The sequence below is a fragment of the Eucyclogobius newberryi genome, unplaced genomic scaffold (genome assembly GCF_026437365.1).
Source record: "Eucyclogobius newberryi isolate DKJ021-1_F unplaced genomic scaffold, fEucNew1.0.hap1 SCAF_1, whole genome shotgun sequence".
NCBI classification, from domain to species: Eukaryota; Metazoa; Chordata; class Actinopteri; order Gobiiformes; family Gobiidae; genus Eucyclogobius; species Eucyclogobius newberryi.
The window spans coordinates 47,754,067-47,777,384 of NW_027315723.1; the positions used below are offsets into that span (position 1 = coordinate 47,754,067).

At 39.0% G+C, this 23,318-nt stretch overlaps 1 protein-coding gene across 1 annotated transcript; it reads left to right on the plus strand.

Annotated features, from left to right (window-relative positions):
* Nucleotides 1-4,041: 4,041 nt before the first annotated feature.
* LOC140361807 (actin-related protein 3) lies at nucleotides 4,042-14,781 on the plus strand. Its single transcript, XM_072447668.1, has 12 exons — nucleotides 4,042-4,241; nucleotides 5,024-5,079; nucleotides 5,977-6,101; nucleotides 6,988-7,098; nucleotides 8,431-8,526; nucleotides 9,100-9,207; nucleotides 9,784-9,927; nucleotides 10,365-10,538; nucleotides 12,732-12,824; nucleotides 12,914-13,039; nucleotides 13,297-13,380; nucleotides 14,272-14,781. The coding sequence occupies exons 1-12, from the start codon at nucleotides 4,198-4,200 to the stop codon at nucleotides 14,365-14,367; spliced, it is 1,257 nt and encodes a 418-aa protein (XP_072303769.1). The 5' UTR covers nucleotides 4,042-4,197; the 3' UTR covers nucleotides 14,368-14,781.
* The last annotated feature ends 8,537 nt before the right edge of the window (nucleotides 14,782-23,318 follow it).

The window sequence follows — 23,318 nt, forward strand, 5'->3', positions numbered from 1 at the left end:
TGTTATTAAAAATGAAAAATGTATTTGAACCGTTTCCTTCACTTCATGACTGTGTAGAGAAGCAACATATTAAAAATAGTATTATATCAATATTAAACAGCAAATCTTACGAGTATTGGTAGTTACTGATGGAAGACTGATGAAAAGGTTAAGGGTCAATCTACCTTCAAGAAAGATAATCCAGGAGTCCTGAATTATCTTTCTTGAAGGTAGATTGAAGTTCACTGAGGGAAATATAGAAAATAATTTTAATTAAATTAAAAAAAAAAATCGATCTTTGGACGTACGAATCGATAATCGGTCATTAATATGCGAATCGATGAAAAATCGGAATATCGATTATTTCAACTCAGCTCTACATGGGTCTCATTGACCTTTTTGATGGGGATTCCAAAATTGAGTTGTGTGTCAAATTTCGTAACATTTCGCAAAACTAAACATTTAACCTCCATATAAAATCTGTAGGGGGCGCTGTGGCACCAAATTCATTTATTTCACTTCAATTCGGACTTTATCTGCGCAAACGGCCGCAAATGTTTAATTTGGGAACTTTCTGAAATTCTAGCTACAGTTTGCGGCTTCGCCGCTCAGAGACAGTGACAGGTATCAATGTAATTTGAATAACCTTTGATGTCCCACTCCTCAGTAGCATTTTCACCAAATTTCAGCTTTTTAGGGCCAACGCCCTGGGAGGAGTTCGTAAAAGTACGACGTTTGGAAAAACGTTGTACGAGTCATGCTTAGCCATTTTTGAACCAATATGGCCGACATTTGGTTGGGCGGACGGCGTTGCCGTAATAATATTTTTTACTTCTCTTGTCACCATCTACCTCTGCGCCAAATTTCATGATTCTACGATCAGAGATTTTTTGGGTCATTTCCTGTCTCTCAATGCATTATTGGTACATTTCGGGTAGCCAGAATGTAGAGGCACAATAATAGAGGTGTGCAAATTTTTTTGACTTTTCGTCAATGTTCACTGGGTGAAAAATAGGGGGGTTGGTCCCGAGAAGAAGAATAAAGAAAGAAAGAAAGAAAGAAAGAAAGAAAGAAAGAAGAAATAATATTAAAGCCGCGGTAGCGGCGATGATGGCTCTCACATCCCGCGCGACCGACTGATGATTGCGTAGTTTGCGAATCAAATAGTAGTTTGTCCTGACAAATTGCAAGATTGTGCTGAACGCAGACCTGAGCAGGGAGAAAGAGAGAGAGCCTTGGTGACCCGTGACTTTTCATTGACGTTCAGGGCGTCAAAAATACCCGAGTTGTGGCAGAAAGAATAAAGTCTAAAGAATAAAGCCTAAAGAATAAAGTCTAAAGAATAAAGCCTAAAGAATAAAGTCTAAAGAATAATAATCCTAATGCTAATGCTAAGACTGCGGCACGAGAGGAAATGTCCCATCAAAATAAAAGAGGAAGAGGAAGTGAAGAATTTCATTGCGCCTCTGCTGGCCAATTGTGAAAATACACAATATCTGCAATGCACTTTTTTCATGGCCTAATAATAAGAAACATGGCAAGAACAAAGACTCGTCCCATTCCATGGAATGGCTCGAGCCATTTAAAGCCGCACGCGGCATCAAACGGCCCTCGCGGGCCGCCGGCCTTCCGACACTGCTCTCTGCATTTTACAGAGATGGCGCAAACGCGCTCTCATTGTGTGTGTTATCTAAGAACTAAGACAGCGACACATTGTACATGGCCAATGCTGTGCTGAACCACAATTGTCGGTCAAATTTGCGGCTCCGCCACACAGAGATTGTAACAGATGGAATACAAATTTGGATAACCTTTGATGCCCCGCTTGTGTAGATAATACTTCCCAAAGTTCTTTTTGAAGAGGCAATGACTATAATTTTTCCTCTCAAAACTGCTTTAGCAGCATCCCAATGGATAGGCGGGGAAGTTTCACCATTGTCATTTTCCTCCACCTAAGGCTTTCTTAACCTAAAGGTAATTAAGCAGGCTGACATTGAACCTCCAAATTGTATTTAGTTTTTCCTCCAAGTCTACAGTAATGTAGATCGGAGCATGATCACTTAAGTCTATTGTGTTTAGGGACTATTCTGTTGCTCAGAATTATTAGACGAGATCAATAAAGTTTTTAACATCACCATCCCACTTGATTTCACAACAATGTATTTGGGCCTCCAAACTCCTGCCACGGAGACGTTAAATTAATAGCCTCCTGGCAGAAGGAAATAAGGGCATTACAAAAAAAGATAATCCTTTATTGTCCAAACATGGGGAAATTTCATTGTTGCAACGCAGGTAGATACAGAGGAAAAGAACAGATCACTTATAGGAAGTTTGAAAAACACTCTCAATAGAAGATCTCTTATAAACAAAAACTCCTATAGACAAAACCTCCCATTTCCCAACAAGGGATGGAGGGGAAAAATAATAAAGATAAATATAAATAAATAAATACCATTGCATGTGATCACGACAGTAATTGCACATGTGTCATGACAGTAATTGCACATGAATATGACGGAATTGCACACAATGCATGGATTTGTAACGTTTAGATTGGACTACTGTAACTCCTGCTTGCAGCGTGTCCTAAAAGCTCCATAAAAAGCTTTCAACATGTTCAAAATGCAGCAGCAAGATTACTAACAGGAACTAAAAGAAGAGAGCACATTACGCCGGTTCTGGAGTCCCTTCACTGGCTCCTGTCGAGTTTAGAATCAAATTTAAAATTCTACTCCTGACCTACAAAGGCATAAATGACATGGCCCCATCCTACCTCAAAGATGCTATAGAACCATATCATCCAAACAGAGCTCTTCGCTCTCAGAATGCTGGCCTTCTGGTGGTCCCAAGAGTCTCTAAAAACACAGTAGGAGGTAGAGCGTTTAGCTACCAAGCTCCTGTGTTATGGAATCAGCTCCCGGTCCATGTTAAATATGCCGACACAGTCTCTTCACTTAAGACCAGGCTTAAAACGTTCCTCTTTGAAATTGCTTATGGTCAGACTAGTTAGGAACAGAAACATAAACCTACAGTTTCAGCTACGCTATGCTGGGGGAAGTATGGCAGCTTGAGCACTATCCTAAGCTTCTGACTACTTAAGATAAGATAAGATAAGATATTCCTTTATTGTCCACACATGGGGAAATTTCATTGTTGCAACGCAGGTAGATACAGAGGAAAGGACAGATAACTTGTAGGAAGTTTAAAAAACACTCTTAATAGAATAATAAAAAACACTCTTAATAGAAGAACTCTTATAAACAAAAACTCCTATAGAGTCATCAATCATCCAACAATATTTAATATTTAATTCCACTTGCAAACTGTTAATTGCCTTTCTTTTTCTCACTCCCTTCTATCCCCGAGGATCTGTGGACCCAGATGCACCTCTCCTGGTGAAGCGGTCTCTACCCCGTATGGATGGTCCTTCATCTGCCTGGAAGATCTGGTTCTCCTCCTCAAGAGCTGGTTCTCCTCCTCAAGAACTGGTTCTCCTCCTGAGTGGGTCCAGCTCCACTGTCTCCCTCGAGTCCGTCTGTAGGAGTCAGATACCTCCTTCACTTTGGAACTCCTCCAGGTTTCTACTTTTTCCCAAGGAGGTTTTTTGTAGTTTTTCCTGGCCGAGAAGGAGGGTCTAAGGACAGAGGACTCTGGAACATCGTCCCTCGCCACCACAGACATTGCTTAATTCGTTTTTCACTGTCGCCCTCAGAGGCAACCGTTGTTGTGATTTTGGGCGTTTCAAAAATAAATTGAATTGATTTTGAAAAATGGAAATAATTGCATTCAGACTTCATTAGAAAATTGACTTTTGGACTAGATGTGGATGTGCCATTGTTTTTGTTTATGTTATTTATTTGATTTCTTGATTTTATTTGCTTTCTCTCTGTGTTGTGTTCCTTGTTTTGTATATAATTGAAAAAATACATAATTGCAAACATATATATATTCTGGATAATGCTGTATCACCATATTTTAAGGACAAAAATCCACTCCATGTATTATAATTACAATCTTCGGCCACACGAGCGCGCTGTTATGTTATGTTACGTTTGATGCACGCGGAAAGACCAGTGAAGAAGAAAGCTGCCCGTACCCGGAAGCTCTGCCCAATCCGTTACGCTCTTCACCCAGGCTTTTCTACAAACGCCTATACATCTTATTTAGACAATCATCAGATACAGTAGTTATTGATATCCTGAGGTAATTGCAGCAGCCATGGCGGGTCGGCTCCCAGCTTGTGTGGTGGACTGTGGCACGGGGTAAGTCAGCTTTTGTCATGTATTTAGCGTTAGCTGATTCAACAGATTCTAGGTAGCATTAGCATTAGCCTGGATCCGCTTTTCAGCAGCGGCTGTCAGACTGCAGCTAACGCCCAGTACTGCTGCTCTCCGTTGGCCAGGAATGCTGTTGCGTGCCCCTTATATTCAACCACCTTTTATTTTGTGATTTATTAAGTTACGTTAACTGCAGCAAATTGGTCTAAGGTTCATTTGAAATAGATTGCCCAGAGCTATACTGTTTTTATTTCAGACTAAGAGGAAATGTAGCCAGCTAATGCTACTTCCTGGTTTGCTCCAGAACTTAAGATTTTTGTAGATCAAGAAAAGATGTCCGAAGATTTTTTTTTTAATAAACAGCAGTGGTTTGGAAAAAGTAGCAAATGTTCGTTATGGGTGAAAAATATTAGACGTTTAGAATGAAACCGCAATGAGTTTGACTCTTTATAAGGCCTATACATTAAAATGCATGGGCCTTTATAAAAGACCAGCCATATGATAAATGTGATGCTCCTGAATTTAGACATGGGACAAGTTAATTTAAACATAGCCTAAATTTTCATAATTTAAAATAACAAATCATTAATATTAAGTTCATTAGGAATGTTTTCATTGCTTTTTTGATTTTGCTTCTAGACAATAAGTTTAGTGTTTAAATCTAAGGTTCAGTTCGTACTGAATTGAGGAGGTTTCTTGACCCTTTTTAGCTTGTCAAAATTGTGTTTTCCTCTGGTTAAAATGAAATTATGATGTCCGTTTTGCAGGTACACGAAGCTCGGTTATGCTGGAAACACAGAGCCACAGTTCATTATTCCTTCATGTGAGTAATATTTCATTTGTTTCCTAGTTTGTCTTTGGTGCATCAGATTTGTCTGTTTGAACAAAGATATGTGTGTTTTTATGTTATGTCTTATGTTTTTTTTATGATTGTAAGTAAAGCTCTTGGATTTGCTCTACAGATAAGTCTTGATCTTCTCGATTGAACATACTGTATATTTGTCAGAGTTAAGGGAGACAACATGCTTTTTTCAACTACTTAGTTTTGAAGTATAATATGAATAGGCCATCACTTTAGATTTTGTTCGTTGTAAACCACAAAATTGTGCTTAAACGGCTTTGTAACAGCAACGACTTCCTGTTCAAAAGTGCAGAACCGATACCGTCAATGTTTTTTATTTTTGTCTCTCTGACTCAGACGTACGTTTTCGAATAAGTACAGGGCTGTTAGCACTTGAGCCTCAGTTACAGGATAGTACAAGATTACTCAAATATTCAGGAATCAAAATATAACTTTTAAGAAAACTAATGATGAGGAAACACTGAGTAACAAGGGTAAAAGCTCATTAAAAGTGAATTTAGCTTGTTCCCTTTAACACAATAGCTCAAGTTCATCCATTCTACTTTGGCAGGCAAAAACATGAAATTAGACAAACGCATACAGCATTTGCGATTACAGTTAGCAGTCAGAAGGTCAAGAGTTCAAGAAAAAAGATAATTGAGGATCCATAGATGATCTTTTTTGAAGGTTAAGTACAGTTTTTGCCACCATTACTGATGTCTCTGATGAATGATCTTGTGCCTCTGACAGACACCACCATTTTGTATAATGTTGACTTGCGCCTTTGCACTCTCCTATAGTTTCTGCCTTTTCAAATGGATTTCTTCAAGGGGTTTACAGATGGATGTGCTAATAACTGTCAATAATTGTATGGGACAGGTATTGCAATCAAAGAGTCTGCCAAAGTGGGGGACCAGGCTCAGCGGCGGATGATGAAGGGAGTGGACGACCTGGACTTCTATATCGGGGACGAAGCCATTGACAAACCCTCCTATGCAACAAAGGTACCGCCGTTTCCCAATGCAGACCACGATGGCGCAAATGTGTTGACCGGCTGCACAGATGCGGAGATGAAGTAGAGCCGCAAGATCTATCGCAGTTGAATCGAAATCGCAACTTACATGGTCGCAAGTAGCAAAAACTGCAATCAGCATGTTGAGCATAATTTCCATTGCAAACAACAAAATATCCAGTCTTATTTTATTTTTGCTACCTTTCTTTAAAACCCCATTGAGATTGAAATATTGTTTTTCAATGGTGGGCTAAAGTAGACCACATATACCCATTTATACATACATTTGCACTAACATAATAAAAAAAACTTGCAAGAGATTAAAACCGGACTGCGTTTTAGACAATGTTCATAAGTTTATTGCTCTTTGTAGGGAAGGAAAGAAGCTCACAAAGTTTCGGTTCTGTTTGTAAAGCGTCCAAGCTGTGGCAGCAGCTTAACTCGGCACTTGCTTCCCCAAATCAGTTCCCACCCAACTGTTTTATATAGACCTGCTTATCCTGGCCATGTTTAAAATGTGAACATTAAACAGAATCCTACCATTATCAAATCGCAATGCTTATCAGAAAAATCACAATTAGATTATTTTTTTTCTAAATTGCTCAGCTGTAAGATTGCCCTGTTTTGTTAAGTTAATTTGTGCAGAGAGAATACATTGAACTTCATTCACGTTTTTGTTTCATGTGGTCTGGCCCAGTAATTAGATATATTAATCATAAACTGGGCCAAAACGTCGTAAAATTCTAATCCAGCACAAAAAATATGATGGTTCATTTTAAGCTTCACTCAAACCCAATATTTGGCTGTGTTTTTGAACAAATTGTCTAAAATGTGCTGTATAAAACCTTTTGTTAAGCTAAGCATGTTCTGTGTTGCAGTGGCCCATTCGTCACGGTATCGTGGAGGACTGGGACCTGATGGAACGCTTCATGGAGCAGATCATCTTCAAGTATCTGCGGGCAGAACCTGAGGACCACTACTTCCTCCTGGTAAGGCCCTCTGTGTCCTGTATTTATTGTGCTGTATTTTCAAGGCAAATTTTAAAAATCAAATCAATATAGACGGGGTGAACCTTACTGGCCCGTTTAAGCCATCCAAAGTGGGCTGTGCTTTATTATTGACCATTGACTGTCTCAATGTTTGATGATCTAACTTTCTGCTGGAAAAACCAACTGTTTTTTAAGACAACTGCTGCTTATCTACAAAAAATGAATTTAATTGAATTTAAGAAGTCAAACTTCCAAAGTGGTCTCGCTCTCTTTTGGCTCCCGGGACACTTTAGGTGATTGGATGAGAGAGAACAAACTCGGGTGAAAACAAGACCCGCAACAATCGGATATAAAAAGAAGATTATACTTTATCACCAAACACTGACTGGATCTTGTAATAAAGTGCCTTATTTCCATTGTTGCTATCTTATGTATGATTGTATATGTTGAGCCTACAGCTGACACATGACACTCACACACATGTACATAAAGTGTCTAACGTTTTCCAAACCCAATGCGTTACAGAAAGAAAGGTTAAAACACAGAGAAGTGAAATAAATGCAGAAAAAGCTAAACTAACTGGAAGTAGTTTCCTTTTTACTCTAGCTTTAGCCACTAACTCTGAACTTGTAAAAAGTATGATTTAGACATTATTTATTAAGTGAACCTTAGTTATGTTTGGGTGATGTCAGTTGTTCATGTAGTAGACTACTGGCTCTGGACCTGAGCATGAAGAGGCACTCCACCTTTTAAAAAGAACCATTCTAAAGACGCTCTCAAATGCATCGCTCTGGGGGACCAGGGCCAGTTGAAACGTGTCGATAGAATGCTGCCTTTTAAAAGAACCATCCTAAAGCGCTCCAGTGCACCGCTCTGGAGGACCAGGGCCAGCTGAAACGTGTCTATAGAATGTTGCAGTGTCTCTTGAGTAGAATCCTGCCCAAAATACTCAGCATAAGTTGAAGACTTTACTGTTGCAATAGCTGCATCATTTTAGACAGCCCTTCAACTCAAAACATGCACAAATGACCGAGCACAAAGATCTGGAGATGTGTCCCTGGGCGTTAATCACTGCTCCTGAGCGGACGGGTCAAATGCAGAGGACACATTTTCTTACTGGGACAATACCTAAACCTGAATGAAATTGTGCCTGTTGGTATTCAAGGGTGATTGTAATCTTTCCTCTGTCCAAATAAGAGAAAGAACACACAACCACGCTCTGCCGGGGTACTCGCTGCCGGGGCACTCGCTGCCGGGGCACTCGCTGCCGGGGCACTCGCTGCCGGGGCACTCGCTGCCGTGTTTCTCATTGGACTGTGTTTTGTGCTACAGACGGAGCCGCCCCTGAACACACCAGAGAACAGAGAGTACACGGCTGAGATCATGTTCGAGTCCTTCAACGTGCCAGGGCTCTACATCGCTGTGCAGGTACGGCCCTCCAGACTTCAAATGTGGATTTAAATTTATACACACTGTACAGCCTTTGAGTGGTAGTCAGAGTGATCGGACAGAATAGTACTCAAATACTACCACATTTTAGGCCTTGTTCATTTTATTTGATCATTAAATCTTTTTTGAGGAGTGTCGTTCCAAATAATAGTGAATATTGTTTCCTTTTTGTGATTAATTTGACCCACATTTCACATTTGTCATCAGTGAACCTCCACTAATGTGAACATATTTCTGTTGGATTGACATGATATTGTCTGAATAATTATCAGGATTCTCCGAAAACACATTGACATTAATTAAGTTCTCATTAATATCCCGAACTTTGTACCAAAAAGCAAAATTAATTAAAACTATTTTATATAAAACATCTTGGTTTTTTTTTGTTATAAATGTTGTGCCCAAACATGCAGTGTCTGGCTGCTGCTTGTGGCCAGTCGTACTGTTCAGTGCATGTGGCTTTCACTGGAGTGTTAAGAGAGGAAACATTCTTTCTTTTGCAGAAATGCTCTGTCAGTTTCCGTTTGATATTTAAAGAGTTGTTTGTTTAAGGCTGTGCTGGCGCTGGCCGCCTCGTGGACGTCTCGACAGGTGGGAGAGAGGACTCTGACCGGGACAGTGATAGACAGCGGGGACGGAGTCACTCATGTCATCCCTGTGGTACGTGCACGCACATATACGCACACACGCGCGCACACACACACATGCACGCACGCATACACACGCACACATACATACGCAGACATACATACATACACACGCACACATACATACACACACAGGCACACGTACATACACACACACGCACACGTACATACACACACACGCACACGTACATACACACACACGCACACGTACATACACACACACGCACACGTACATACACACGCACACGTACATTAACACGCACACGTACACATGCATACACACGCACACACACTTTGCTTTATCTATTTTAGCTTACCTTTGAAACAACAATTTTAACATTATCTTTTATTTTGAAAATTCCAAACATGCTTTGTTGTTTATAATTATGAGTGACATTTGTCCAATAATACCTAATACCAAGAATAACGACACAAATGTATCAAATATTTGTTTTATTCAATTCTGTCATCTCTTTTTCTTAATTAACACTTAAAGTAGCTTTGATGTTGCACTGTTGACCATGTCGTCCACATACCGTAAAAGTGAAATAATAAAAGAATGACGAGTGAACTTCTGTCGTGTCTCCAGGCCGAGGGCTACGTGATTGGCAGCTGTATAAAGCACATTCCCATCGCAGGCCGGGACATCACCTACTTCATCCAACAGCTGCTCCGAGACAGGGAGGTGGGCATCCCCCCCGAGCAGAGTCTGGAGACCGCCAAGGCAGTCAAGGTACAGCACGCCCACTCTTCTGTGAGGTCAAGGCTGAGGACTCAACTGTTGAAAGGGGGAAGATGGCGAGCGGTCGAAGACGTGTTTTTTGCACTGCTCCTTGTTTGTTTATGGTTTTTCCTTTGAGAATACCAGATTTTGTACCTTTTTTGATAATGTTTTGTCCTTCCAGAGACATTGACTTACTAAATATATGTGTTTATTTAAAGGGACAGAACAGAGAGTGCATTCCCACATTTGAAACAGTAATGATGCCATGTCCATAGACCTGTTGCAGACCGTTCCCTGACATTAAACTGACAAAAAAACAATAAGTTAAAGACACACAACATGCTGCATGATTGTTACTAAAATATCTTCTGTACCTTTGTCACCACAGTTAGGTTTATATTTAATTATCTGGATCCTTCACTTTACCTCACTGTGTTGTCCTTCAGGAGCGATTCAGCTACGTGTGCCCAGACCTGGTCAAAGAGTTCAACAAGTACGACACGGACGGCTCCAAGTGGATAAAGCAGTTCACCGGGGTCAACGCCATCAGCAAGAAGGAGTTCAGCATCGACGTGGGCTACGAGCGCTTCCTGGGGCCAGAGATCTTCTTCCACCCAGAGGTATGGCTCTTGTCATCTGCTCCCGAAACGAATGAAAAAAGGAAAATTGGAGCGATGAACGATCAAATGCAATGAATGGTGTATGTCGCCGTCTTTGCAGAATGATGAACCAGTTGGATAAGAAAATGGGCAATACAATCATTTTGGATGTTGGTTTTAAATGTATTGTTGCCATCTTGTGGTGAAGTGGCAGAATACACATGTAATAGAAAATGAACAAAGGACGCACATTATGCTGAATTGACTGAGTTTTTCACCACTGTCCTTACATCATCACAACATATTTGGGAGTTATATTTGCTTCATTCAAGCTAGTTGGATGAATCCTGGTTAGAAAATCATCTCTTCCGAGAGTGTCAAAAACACTCCATTCTGAATTTCCCTGATCTGTGATGTAATCTTTATCTGTGATGTGGCTCTGAGAATCGTCTGCTTTTTTTTTTTTTAAGTCCATTTACCATGGCCAGAATTGTTCTGAGCATTTTTGCAGTAAAATCACAATCATTACAACTGCATAGCTATAAGCAATTGTAGCAGTTTTTTTAATTATGTAATTCCCTCTGCAGCCATTAGATGGAGCCAAAAGGCATGGACAGAGTTATTTTGTAAACATTTCTTCTAAAACAGGAAATGCCAATGTAAAGGTACTCGGCAGCATGTCTAACGGCTAATAATAGTTGTCCTTTAAGGGGTGGCATTAGTTGAGCTGATTTCCCATTAACTGCAGTTTTCTTACTTTGCACACAAGACACTTCACCCACCATCTGTACGAAGGTGGTGTTTGACAGCGGGTACTAGGAATGTCACAATATTGACTTTTGATGATTATTGTGAGGGGGGGGAAAAATCACGATTTAAGAATTAGTCACAATTTTACATTTTCTTTCATACATTTAGGGCTGTAATGGTAATCGCAATATTGCAATACAAGGCTAAGATTACTAAAATTGTAAAAGGGCTCAAGTGACCACGGCAACCATACATTTTACATTTGAATTCAGTTTTGCACATGCCCGGTGTAATTTAACTGTTAAATGATGAACTATTTCATGTTGTTTCTCCATCTGCCTTTTAAGAAAACTCGCATGTTCTGCTCAGACTCGGCTTCAGTCTCGAGCAGATGGAGTTTTTCTCGTCATGAGTCAATAAATGCACAGCACAGTCATAATGTTCACGACTAAGCATTCTGCCCAAACGGCACCATGTTTAACCTAAGCCTGCGTTGACCCAAACAAAGCACAGTGAAGAAGAACTGAAGGTCCAGTCCCTTTTATCCACCCGAGCAGACACTGTCCGTGTGCAAATCCACATCAGTCTGTTGAAGCCAAAATGGACATGATCAACACTTGTATTCCTCCAGGTAAAAGCGTAAACCGCAAATAAATGTGGCGTGGTTAAAACTCCGTGAGAAGAAGCAGCCAAACAAGAGTCAGCATAAAGTTCAGACAAAACAAAAATACTATCCAATCTGCCATAATCATAATCACCATGTTAGCCCTGAACATGTGTCAATCATCTTCATATTCATGTGCAACACTTTGGCATAATGTCGATCATCCTGGTTCGATATTCTCTGTCCATATAACGGCTTTAAATAAGAGTTTTTCTACAAGAGTGTTTTTATGAGTTCTCTGCTTTTTATTATTTATTTCTGTACCTACTCTGTGTTTGCAACAGTAAAATTTCCCCATCGTGGGACAAATAAAGGCTTATCTTAATCCTCCTCCTTTCATAAACCGCAGTGTTGAGGCTCGCAAAGTTACAGCAAGAGAAATGGTTTAACCACGACAGCCCTCTTCCTGTTGTCTAACATGTTACTATTCCTCCAGTCTGTGATCAGCTTTACAAAATCTAACTTTCTGAATCACAAAAACAGCCAGATAATTAAGTACTTCACATTTAGATTGGACTATACATTGAAATAAATTACTAAATTTTGCTTCTGATACTGTCACATTAATCAGATGACAAGAATAATCAGATCATCCTATAATTAGATCTGTTTTTTGTTGCGTGTTCACTTCCCAAAAGAAATCTGACCATCTAAAACACCTGCTGACACATCCACAAAACACAATCAAACTTAAACTTTTTCAATCTTTTACATTTGCTTTCATTTTGTAACATTAATTGTCCTTCATTCCATCTAAAGACGTCCTTTTACTCTTTAATACCTGTTGAACTCTCGTGCAGTTTGCCAACCCGGACTTCACCCAGCCCATCTCGGAGGTGGTGGACGAGGTCATTCAGAACTGCCCCATCGACGTGCGGCGCCCCCTGTATAAGGTAACAAACACTGCGCCGCTTTTCTCACGCCTGTCCATCAAATACAATACTTTATGATCTCTCACACACACGCCTTTTCTTTTCCCCAGAACGTCGTGCTGTCCGGAGGCTCCACCATGTTCCGGGATTTCGGGAGGCGTCTGCAGAGGGACCTGAAGAGGACTGTGGACGCACGGCTCAAAATCAGCGAGGAGCTCAGCGGAGGAAAGCTCAAGGTTTGTGCAAAAACAGAATCAAAATGAAATGAAATCTTTTATTATAGGACGATAAGTTGTTCTTCATTTGTGATAAAATTCTGTCAACCTCAGTCTGGACGAATCACTAATCAAAGAGTCATGTAAAGTCACGAGCCCAGATCATTTGTCACGTTCAGTTGATTCCCTTAAGTCGCAGAGTAACAGACTCTTGTGGCTAAATGAATAGAGCATTTACCCCTGAACTAGCAGTTATACTTCTCGTCTTTGTTTCGCAGCCTAAACCCATCGACGTCCAAGTGGTCACCCATCACATGCAGAGATACGCCGTGTGGTTCGGAGGCTCCATGCTGGCTTCAACTGTGAGTACTATTGTATTTGTACTGTAGTACTTCCAACTAGGACAATTATTAGCGGAAATTAAAAGTGTTTTCATGCTCATGCTGACAGAATGTGGACGGCAAAAATAGAAAAAAATGCAAGCAATGTATTTGTTTGATTTGGTTATTTTTAAGAACAGAATTAAACTTACCCGGAGATCGTCACGGTATCCCGGCGGACATCCTAAGATTTTTATAAGAGATCTTCTACTGAGAGTGTTTTTCAAACTTCCTATAAGTGATCTGTTCTTTTCCTCTGGATCTACCTCTGTATTTACCTGCGTTGCATCAATGAAATTTCCCCATGTGGGACAATAAAGGATTATCTTATCTTATCTTACACTTGAAATAAGAAAAAAATATAAACGTTTTGCATGAAATTAATAGCTTGAAATTGGGCACAAAAGAAACTAGTCCAAGTAATTATTCTCAAGTCTGTGATGAGCTTTACAAACTTTCTGAATGACAAAATAAAAGCAAAAAAACAAAAAAGGCACATTTCGATGCATTTTTCAACTATATATTGAATTGAAATGCTTGATTTTGCTTCTAAAACTGTCACATTTTTAATCAGATGACAAGAATAATAAAATAATGCAATAATTAGATCTGTGTTCACTGCCCAAAATAAATCTGATCGTCAAAAACACGCTCTTACTGTTACTGTTGTATTTGGAAGACAAAATACAATTCAACTCATTCAATCTTTAACATTTTCTTTCATTAGTTTGTCCCGTTTTTGCATAATTTGAACACCTGAAAATGATTACTCTCGTCAGATCCTTTGTTAATGTTAAGTTGATGTAGTACTTTTGTATTGTGTCCGGCAGGTCCACGTGTCCTTACAGTATTTGTCATTCTTTGTTTTCCCAGCCCGAGTTCTACCAAGTGTGCCACACGAAGAAGGACTACGAGGAGATCGGGCCGAGCATCTGTCGCCACAACCCCGTCTTCGGAGTCATGTCTTAGGCCGGCCCCCTCCTGACCAGACCGGGATGACACAAAATCTACCCACGAGCCTTTGCTTCGACGCGCCGCACCTCAGAAAGTAACCGTGGACCAAACACAAGAGCAACAGAGACGAGAAGAGAGAAAAGAAGAATAATGAAAACAATATTAGATTTGCCTCTTATATGTTCTTATGACACCTCCAGGGTTGTGTACGTCATTTTTCATTATCTATCAATGCGATTGTGTGTATATGGGACGGGTGCTTTCTGCTATATGTAAAAAAAATATACATTTAAAAAAAAAAATGGGCAAGTTATGCTTAAGAGAATTTTGGATCATTTAGGAGTAATAAGGGGAAGATATAAACAAGAAAACAGAGGCTTATCCTTTTTTGTATTTTTAAACTTAAAAAAAATAAATGGTTAAAATGTGTCTTTGTGTCTTGATTTTTAGATTTACTGAAACTAAAATTATATTTTTTATTGGCCCTGACGTGTAGTAATTTGCCAATCCTTGAAAATGAACATTAGAAGCTACTACCAGCATACCAACCAGTGTGCTCTGCAGCACTGCCTCCCTGAGGTATTCCCAGGTACTATGTCTTGGACAAAAACCCAATTTATTGCATTTTGGTGTGTCCAGAGCAATCTTTGCCAAATTGAAATCTGCATTTAAAAAATAAAAATAAAAAGATTGATAAAACAAACCAAAGCTCTGCTCCAATGGTACTACTGTTACTAGTGACGTTTCTGCTGCTTATACTAATGTTACTGCATACTGGTTAGGCCAAAATAATATCTCGTGAAATTGTCATCCTAAACCTTCTTCACACACATACAATCGTATATGTCGCCATCTTGTGATCAAAAAACAGAATATACCAATACAATGGAAAAAACTGTAGTAGTGAGTAGTAGTATTGCACATTGTAAGTAAGATAAGATAATCCTTTATTGTCCCACATGGGGAAATTTCATTGGTGCAACGCAGGTAGATACAGAGGTAGATACAGAAGAACAGATCACTTATAGGAAGTCTGAAAAACACTTTCAGTAGAAGATCTCCTATAAATAAATAAAAACTCCCATAGACAAATAAATAAATAAATACATAAATACCATTGCATGTGATCACGACAGTAATTGCACATGAATATGTGTCACGACAGCACATAGATTGCACATGAATTTCACATGAATTGCACATGAATTCCAACAGCAATTGCACATATGACAGAGTTGCACATCAGTATTAGGTTAGGTCAGTATTGCGAGTGTTCAGTACTAACAGTTTTTGTTATAAAGTCTGACAGCAGCAGGAAGGAAAGACCTACGGAACCTTTCCTTCACTCATCGAGGGTGGATCAGTCTGTCACTGAAGCTGCTCTCCAGAGCGGAGAGAGTGTCCTGCAGGGGGTGACACTCATGGTCCAGCATAGATGTGAATCTAGCCAGGACCCTCCTGTCCCCCACCTCCTGCACCGAGTCCAGAGCACAGCCCAGGACGGAGCTGGACTTCTTGATGACTCTGTCCAGCTTCCTCCTCTCCCTCTCTGTGATGCTGCTGCTCCAGCAGGCCACACCTACAGGAGCTGATGCCACCACAGAGTCGTAGAAGGTCTTCAGGAGTGGCCCTGTCACTCCAAAAGACCTGAGTCTCCTCAGGAGGTAGAGCCGACTCTGGCTCTTCCTGTACAGTGCGTCTGTGTTATGAGTCCAGTCCAGTTTGTGGTTCAGATGAACACCCAGGTACTTGTATGAGTCCACTCTCTCAATGTCCCGTCCCTGGATGTTCACTGGTGAGGGGGCAGTGGGGTGGCGTCCACCACCATCTCCTTGGTCTTCCCCGCGTTGATGAGGAGGTGGTTCCGCTGACACCAGTCCACAAAGTCCTGCGCCAGTCCTCTGTACTCCGCGTCATCGTCGTCCGTGATGAGTCCAATGATGGCAGAGTCGTCAGAGAACTTCTGCAGGACACAGCTGTCCGTGTCATGTCTGAAGTCTGCAGTGTAAAGGGTGAAGAGAAAGGGCGCGAGGACTGTGCCCTGGGGCGCCCCCACACTGCAGGTCCGAGTGTCAGACACACAGTTCCGGGCTCTCACAAACTGGGGTCGGTCTGTGAGGTAGTCCAGGATCCACTCTGCCAGGTCATACTCCACACCAGCCGTCTCCAGCTTGTCCCTCAGGAGCAGCGGCAGGATGGTGTTGAAGGCACTGGAGAGATCGAAGAACAGGATCCTCACAGAGCTGCCAGGCTTTTCCAGGTGAGAGAGAGAGCGGTGCAGCAGGGAGATGACGGCGTCCTCCACTCCAATGCCAGGCCGATATGCAAACTGCAGCGGGTCCATGGCTGAGCTCACGGTGGAGCGGAGGTGGTCCAGGACTAGCCGCTCCAGTGTCTTCATCAGGTGGGACGTGAGAGCCACTGGCCTGAAGCTGTTGAGGTCTTTGGGGCGCGGTGTCTTAGGCACAGGTACCAGACAGGAGGTCATAAGTACAAACGATAAAGGAAGTTAGTGGTTACGTTATAGAAGTTGTAAGTTATACCAAAAGTAATACAGTACTAGTAGTAAATGTTATTCTATCTTTCAACTATAGTGTATCAAAGACAACAACATATTCTATTATTAAAGGGAGTGTCTACAGAGCCTGCTGCGCTATTTGACCACGCCGTTTTAGACTGCGCTGGGTTAAGGTCAGGGTTAAGGTCAGGGTCAGGGTCAGGGTCAGGGTCAGGGTTAGGGTTAGGGTTAGCCATGAGGCTATATGGCACTGCCGCGGTTCCTGAAACTGCTGGGCAATTGGACCACGCCGCGGCTCTGCAGCCACGGCCTTTATTAAAACTAAGCCCCGCCCTTAGCCCCTCCCCTTAGCCCTGCCCCCCAGCCTGTCTATATAACACCTGTTCTTCCTGTTTGTCCTCGCTCCTGAGCTATTCAAAATGTCCTTAATATCTACAGTGCCACTGCTTTTCTTTCTACCGGTTTTATGGAGCCGCGCCCTGCCACCGGACTATTCAGGTATTTATACTTTTATTTTATTCCCACGGCTATAGTCTGGCCTAAAATTGCTACTGCATTTGATTAAAGTTAAACTATTTCTATATTTGTAGAAAAAGCTTCAGTTGTAGTCATCTGGACTCTATTTTGTTTTTTGAGGGTTTTTTACGTTTAAAAAACCCCAAAAAAACAAAACAGAGTCCAAATGACTACAACTGAATCTTTTTCTACAATGGAACACTCCTGGACGAATGAGGGATTACACCGACATATTTCTGTATTTGGAAAACTAAAAGAAGAAAGAAAAAATACATTTGGCATAGTGCGCATACATGGACCTATAATAAAATCTTATACTTCCATCGGCGTACATTATACACTGAGGTTTCAAAGACTTCAAATATACAATATCAATAGATCTTGTGACGCAGTTTTATTCCTGCTATATCCAACTAAACCTGTTTGTTCTCAGTTCAGTTAATCTCTTGTTTCTCAAAATTTCACAAATGAGTATGAAAAATATTATATGATTGTATTATTTATCATTTATAATAACTGATTACCGGAAAGGCTTCCAAAACAATAGTTAATACGATAACATAAGACTTTATTTGTCCCACAATGCGGAAATTCCAGTGACTCAGCAATATTTACTGAGTTATTATTTGTAGATTGGAGTTATGTAGCTTTTGGTTAGGGAAATTTGACAAGATAAATAAAAAATAGGAAAGGAAATAAACAGAAATATACAAAAATAAGTCTTCGTCATGCCCAGAGGAGGGGCCAAAACAGAACAATGTGAGAGGCCAAATGGAAACTGGCAAAGTGAATGAATCATTGGCATTTCAATCCTCTCACGTTTCTGGGCACGTGCTTGTCAGACAGGGACAAGAAGGTTCCTGCTTGTCCCTGTCTGAGATGTCTTTGCCTACAATGTTCCACAGAATGGCTTTCATGTGGAATATTCCAGGCAAAGTAGTAACGTCTCCATGAGGACAGTACGTGGTGCACCTGTAACTAGTTTTTATTTCTATTAATCCAAATTCTGTGTGTTTTATTGTTTGTATTACAGTAATCATCAACATCAACTGCACTTCTGGAGGCTTGTGTGTGCTTCCCTGCCCCTGCCCATACTCCTCGCTGCAGAAACTTCAGTGGGAACGCCCTGATCTGAGCATCGACGGCCATGTGTTTGACCAAGATCCTTCGAAGATGCACTCGTCCTATCGCGGCCGGGTGCTTCTACAGGACCCACACAACAACAGCGACGTGGCCTTGAAAAACATCACCTCCAACGATACGGGGGTCTACAACTGTTTAGTGATGCCCAAGGGCCAGGGGAGCACCGCTAAACCAAATATCTGCAATGTCGTCCAGCTGAGGGTAGAAGGTCAGTGTTTAACAAACCACAAGTGTTATTGGAAAAGACTTCAACAGGGTCCAGTCCAACTGAATTTTCCATATTTTGTTAGACAGATTATACAGGAGTGGAAGTTAGAGAGCGTGCGGACCAGTTAAATACAAGCGAGATCGATAAGTTTAATGCGATAATTTGGAATATTCTTGAACATCTCTATAGACAAAAACAGATAGCGGAAAAGTTACATGGAACCTGTTTAAATCATGCATACAAATTTTGATTAGGCCATTTGCTTACTTCAATATTTTTATTTATTTATTCATGATGTGTTGTGTTTTTCCCCCCTTCCAGATCTGCAAAGTGGAGACAACAGGGATCTAAGGGTTGAAAAAAAAAAAAAATGGTCCTCAAGATCACACTACTGTGTTGGATTATTATTATTATTATTTCTAATAATAATTTTATCATTTTGCTGTAAAAACTCCAAGCTATTTAAAAAGCTATGGTTGCAAAATATTAAGAATTCATATTTTTAAACAGATTTTTCAAAAAGTTTAAATATTTATTTTGAAATGATTTTTAACTACATTATTATTTTGCTGTAAAAATTCCAGCTATGGATGCAAAATATTAAGATTTAATATTTTGAAACAGATTTTTCAAAAAGTTTCCAAATATATTTTTAAATAATTTTTAACCATATTATTATTTTGCTGTAAAAATTCCAGCTATAGTTGCAAAATATTAAGATTTAATATTTTGAAACAGATTTTTCAAAAAGTTTCCAAATGTATTTTTGAATTATTTTTAACTATATTATTATTTTGCTGTAAAAATTCCAGCTATGGTTGCAAAATATTAAGATTTTATATTTTGAAACAGATTTTTCAAAAAGTTTCCAAATGTATTTTTAACTATATTATTATTTTGCTGTAAAAAATCCAGCTATGGTTGCAAAATATTAAGATTCAATATTTTGAAACAGATTTTTCAAAACGTTTCCAAATATATTTTTAAATCATTTTTAAGTATATTATTATTTTGCTGTAAAAATTCCAGCTATGGTTGCAAAATATTAAGATTCAATATTTTGAAACAGATTTTTCAAAACGTTTCCAAATGTATTTTAAATGATTTTAACTGTATTATTATTTTGCTGTAAAAATTCCAGCTATGGTTGCAAAATATTAAGATTCAATATTTTGAAACAGATTTTTCAAAACGTTTCCAAATATATTTTTAAATGATTTTTAACTATATTATTATTTTGCTGTAAAAATTCCAGCTATGGTTGCAAAATATTAAGATTCAATATTTTGAAACAGATTTTTCAAAACGTTTCCAAATGTATTTTTAAATGATTTTAACTGTATTATTATTTTGCTGTAAAAATTCCAGCTATGGTTGCAAAATATTAAGATTTAATATTTTGAAACAGATTTTTCAAAAAGTTTCCAAATGTATTTTTAAATGATTTTTAAGTATATTATTATTTTGCTGTAAAAATTCCAGCTATGGTTGCAAAATGTTAAGATTCAATATTTTGAAACAGATTTTTCAAAACGTTTCCAAATGTATTTTACAATTATTTTTAACTATATTATTATTTTGCTGTAAACATTCCAGCTATGGTTGCAAAATATTAAGATTTAATATTTTGAAACAGATTTTTCAAAAAGTTTCCAAATGTATTTTTAAATTATTTTTAACTACTGTCCTAAACTGCCTCAGTGTAGTCTAGTACGGTAGTCCCCACCCCCCCACCCCCCACCCCCACCCGGTCAGCACTAGCACATAGAGGCCATCGGGACAAATCCAACATGGCGACAACATGGCGGCGACCAGACCGATCCCTCTGTTACAGCTCAGGTAATAATTTTCTCTCTTGGGTTAACCCTAACCCCTAACCTTAACCCCTAACCCCTAACCCCTAACCCCTAACCCCTAACCCCTAACCCCACCCCTAACCCCTAACCCTTACCCTAAGTTTTTGTAGTGATATCCATGATATCCTACACCACAAGCCATGTCCTTAACCACCAGGCCAACAAATCTGGTTATTTTCTGCTACGAGACAGAAAATGTACCTCCCTCACCTACCAGGTGTCGCAAAATGGTGAAGACGCCTTGTCTCTAACCGCAAGTGACTCAAATATTAAGATTTAATATTTTGAAACAGATTTTTCAAAAAGTTTCCAAATATATTTTTAAATGATTTTTAACCATATTATTATTTTGCTGTAAAAATTCCAGCTATGGTTGCAAAATATTAAGATTTAATATTTTGAAACAGATTTTTCAAAAAGTTTCCAAATGTATTTTTAACTATATTATTATTTTGCTGTAAACATTCCAGCTATGGTTGCAAAATATTAAGATTCAATATTTTGAAACAGATTTTTCAAAACGTTTCCAAATATATTTTTAAATCATTTTTAAGTATATTATTATTTTGCTGTAAAAATTCCAGCTATGGTTGCAAAATATTAAGATTCAATATTTTGAAACAGATTTTTCAAAACGTTTCCAAATGTATTTTTAAATGATTTTAACTGTATTATTATTTTGCTGTAAAAATTCCAGCTATGGTTGCAAAATATTAAGATTCAATATTTTGAAACAGATTTTTCAAAACGTTTCCAAATATATTTTTAAATCATTTTTAAGTATAATATTATTTTGCTGTAAAAATTCCAGCTATGGTTGCAAAATATTAAGATTCAATATTTTGAAACAGATTTTTCAAAACGTTTCCAAATGTATTTTTAAATGATTTTAACTGTATTATTATTTTGCTGTAAAAATTCCAGCTATGGTTGCAAAATATTAAGATTCAATATTTTGAAACAGATTTTTCAAAACGTTTCCAAATATATTTTTAAATTATTTTTAACTATATTATTATTTTGCTGTAAAAATTCCAGCTATGGTTGCAAAATATTAAGATTCAATATTTTGAAACAGATTTTTCAAAACGTTTCCAAATGTATTTTTAAATGATTTTAACTGTATTATTATTTTGCTGTAAAAATTCCAGCTATGGTTGCAAAATATTAAGATTTAATATTTTGAAACAGATTTTTCAAAAAGTTTCCAAATGTATTTTTAAATGATTTTTAAGTATATTATTATTTTGCTGTAAAAATTCCAGCTATGGTTGCAAAATATTAAGATTCAATATTTTGAAACAGATTTTTCAAAACGTTTCCAAATGTATTTTTAAATGATTTTTAACTATATTATTATTTTGCTGTAAAAATTCCAGCTATGGTTGCAAAATATTAAGATTCAATATTTTGAAACAGATTTTTCAAAACGTTTCCAAATGTATTTTAAAATTATTTTTAACTATATTATTATTTTGCTGTAAACATTCCAGCTATGGTTGCAAAATATTAAGATTCAATATTTTGAAACAGATTTTTCAAAAAGTTTCCAAATGTATTTTTTAATTATTTTTAACTACTGTCCTAAACTGCCTCAGTGTAGTCTAGTACGGTAGTCCCCAGCCCCCCACCCCCCACCCCCACCCGGTCAGCACTAGCACATAGACGCCATCGGGACAAATCCAACATGGCGACAACATGGCGGCGACCAGACCGATCCCTCTGTTACAGCTCAGGTAATAATTTTCTCTCTTGGGTTAACCCTAACCCCTAACCCTAACCCCTAACCCCTAACCCCTAACCCCTAACCCCTAACCCCACCCCTAACCCCTAACCCCTAACCCTTACCCTAAGTTTTTGTAGTGATATCCATGATATCCTACACCACAAGCCATGTCCTTAACCACCAGGCCAACAAATCTGGTTATTTTCTGCTACGAGACAGAAAATGTACCTCCCTCACCTACCAGGTGTCGCAAAATGGTGAAGACGCCTTGTCTCTAACCGCAAGTGATTTGGGCCGCCATGAGGGCCACCATATTGGACTTTGTGACTTCTGGACCGATAACTTCCGTTCCGATGGCGTCTATGTGCTAGTGCACATAGACACACTCCCCCCTTCCCCTCGCCCCTTCCTTGGTTGCTGCCTTATCGCGGCGGAGGGGTTTGTGTGCTCAAAGGATTCTGGGAGCTTTACTGTCCGGAGCCTCGACCGAAAAGGCTCCTGTACAGGGTTTCCCATGGCAACGAGGTCCCAGAAGATGAGCCAGACCAAGAGCAACCACCAGAACTACAAAACACACTGAAAATAATAAAGATATTTTTGTATTTCAGGGTTTGGTCATGTTTTTAATGCACTATACATGGTGTTGATAGATGAATACCTGTGACAGAGAGTAGTATGAGTGGAGAGAATTAATTATTATTATATTGTATAGCTGAACTAACACTGCTGATAAGTTGGCAGAAACGGCACTAGTCAGACTAGTTGCAAAATGTGTTGCAATAACCTTGTACTAAGAAATTATTTTTGTTATTTTCTGAATGCTACAGTAGTAGTAATAGTACTTGCATTTGTAGTGATGTTGAATTAGAAGAAATTGCCATTTTTGCTCTAGTGTAGTAGTAACAATAGTAATTAGCATTAGTAGATTGTAGTACAAATGACACAGACTGTTACATTTACGTCAAAACATTGGTATAAAATTCTGAACACTTTCACAAA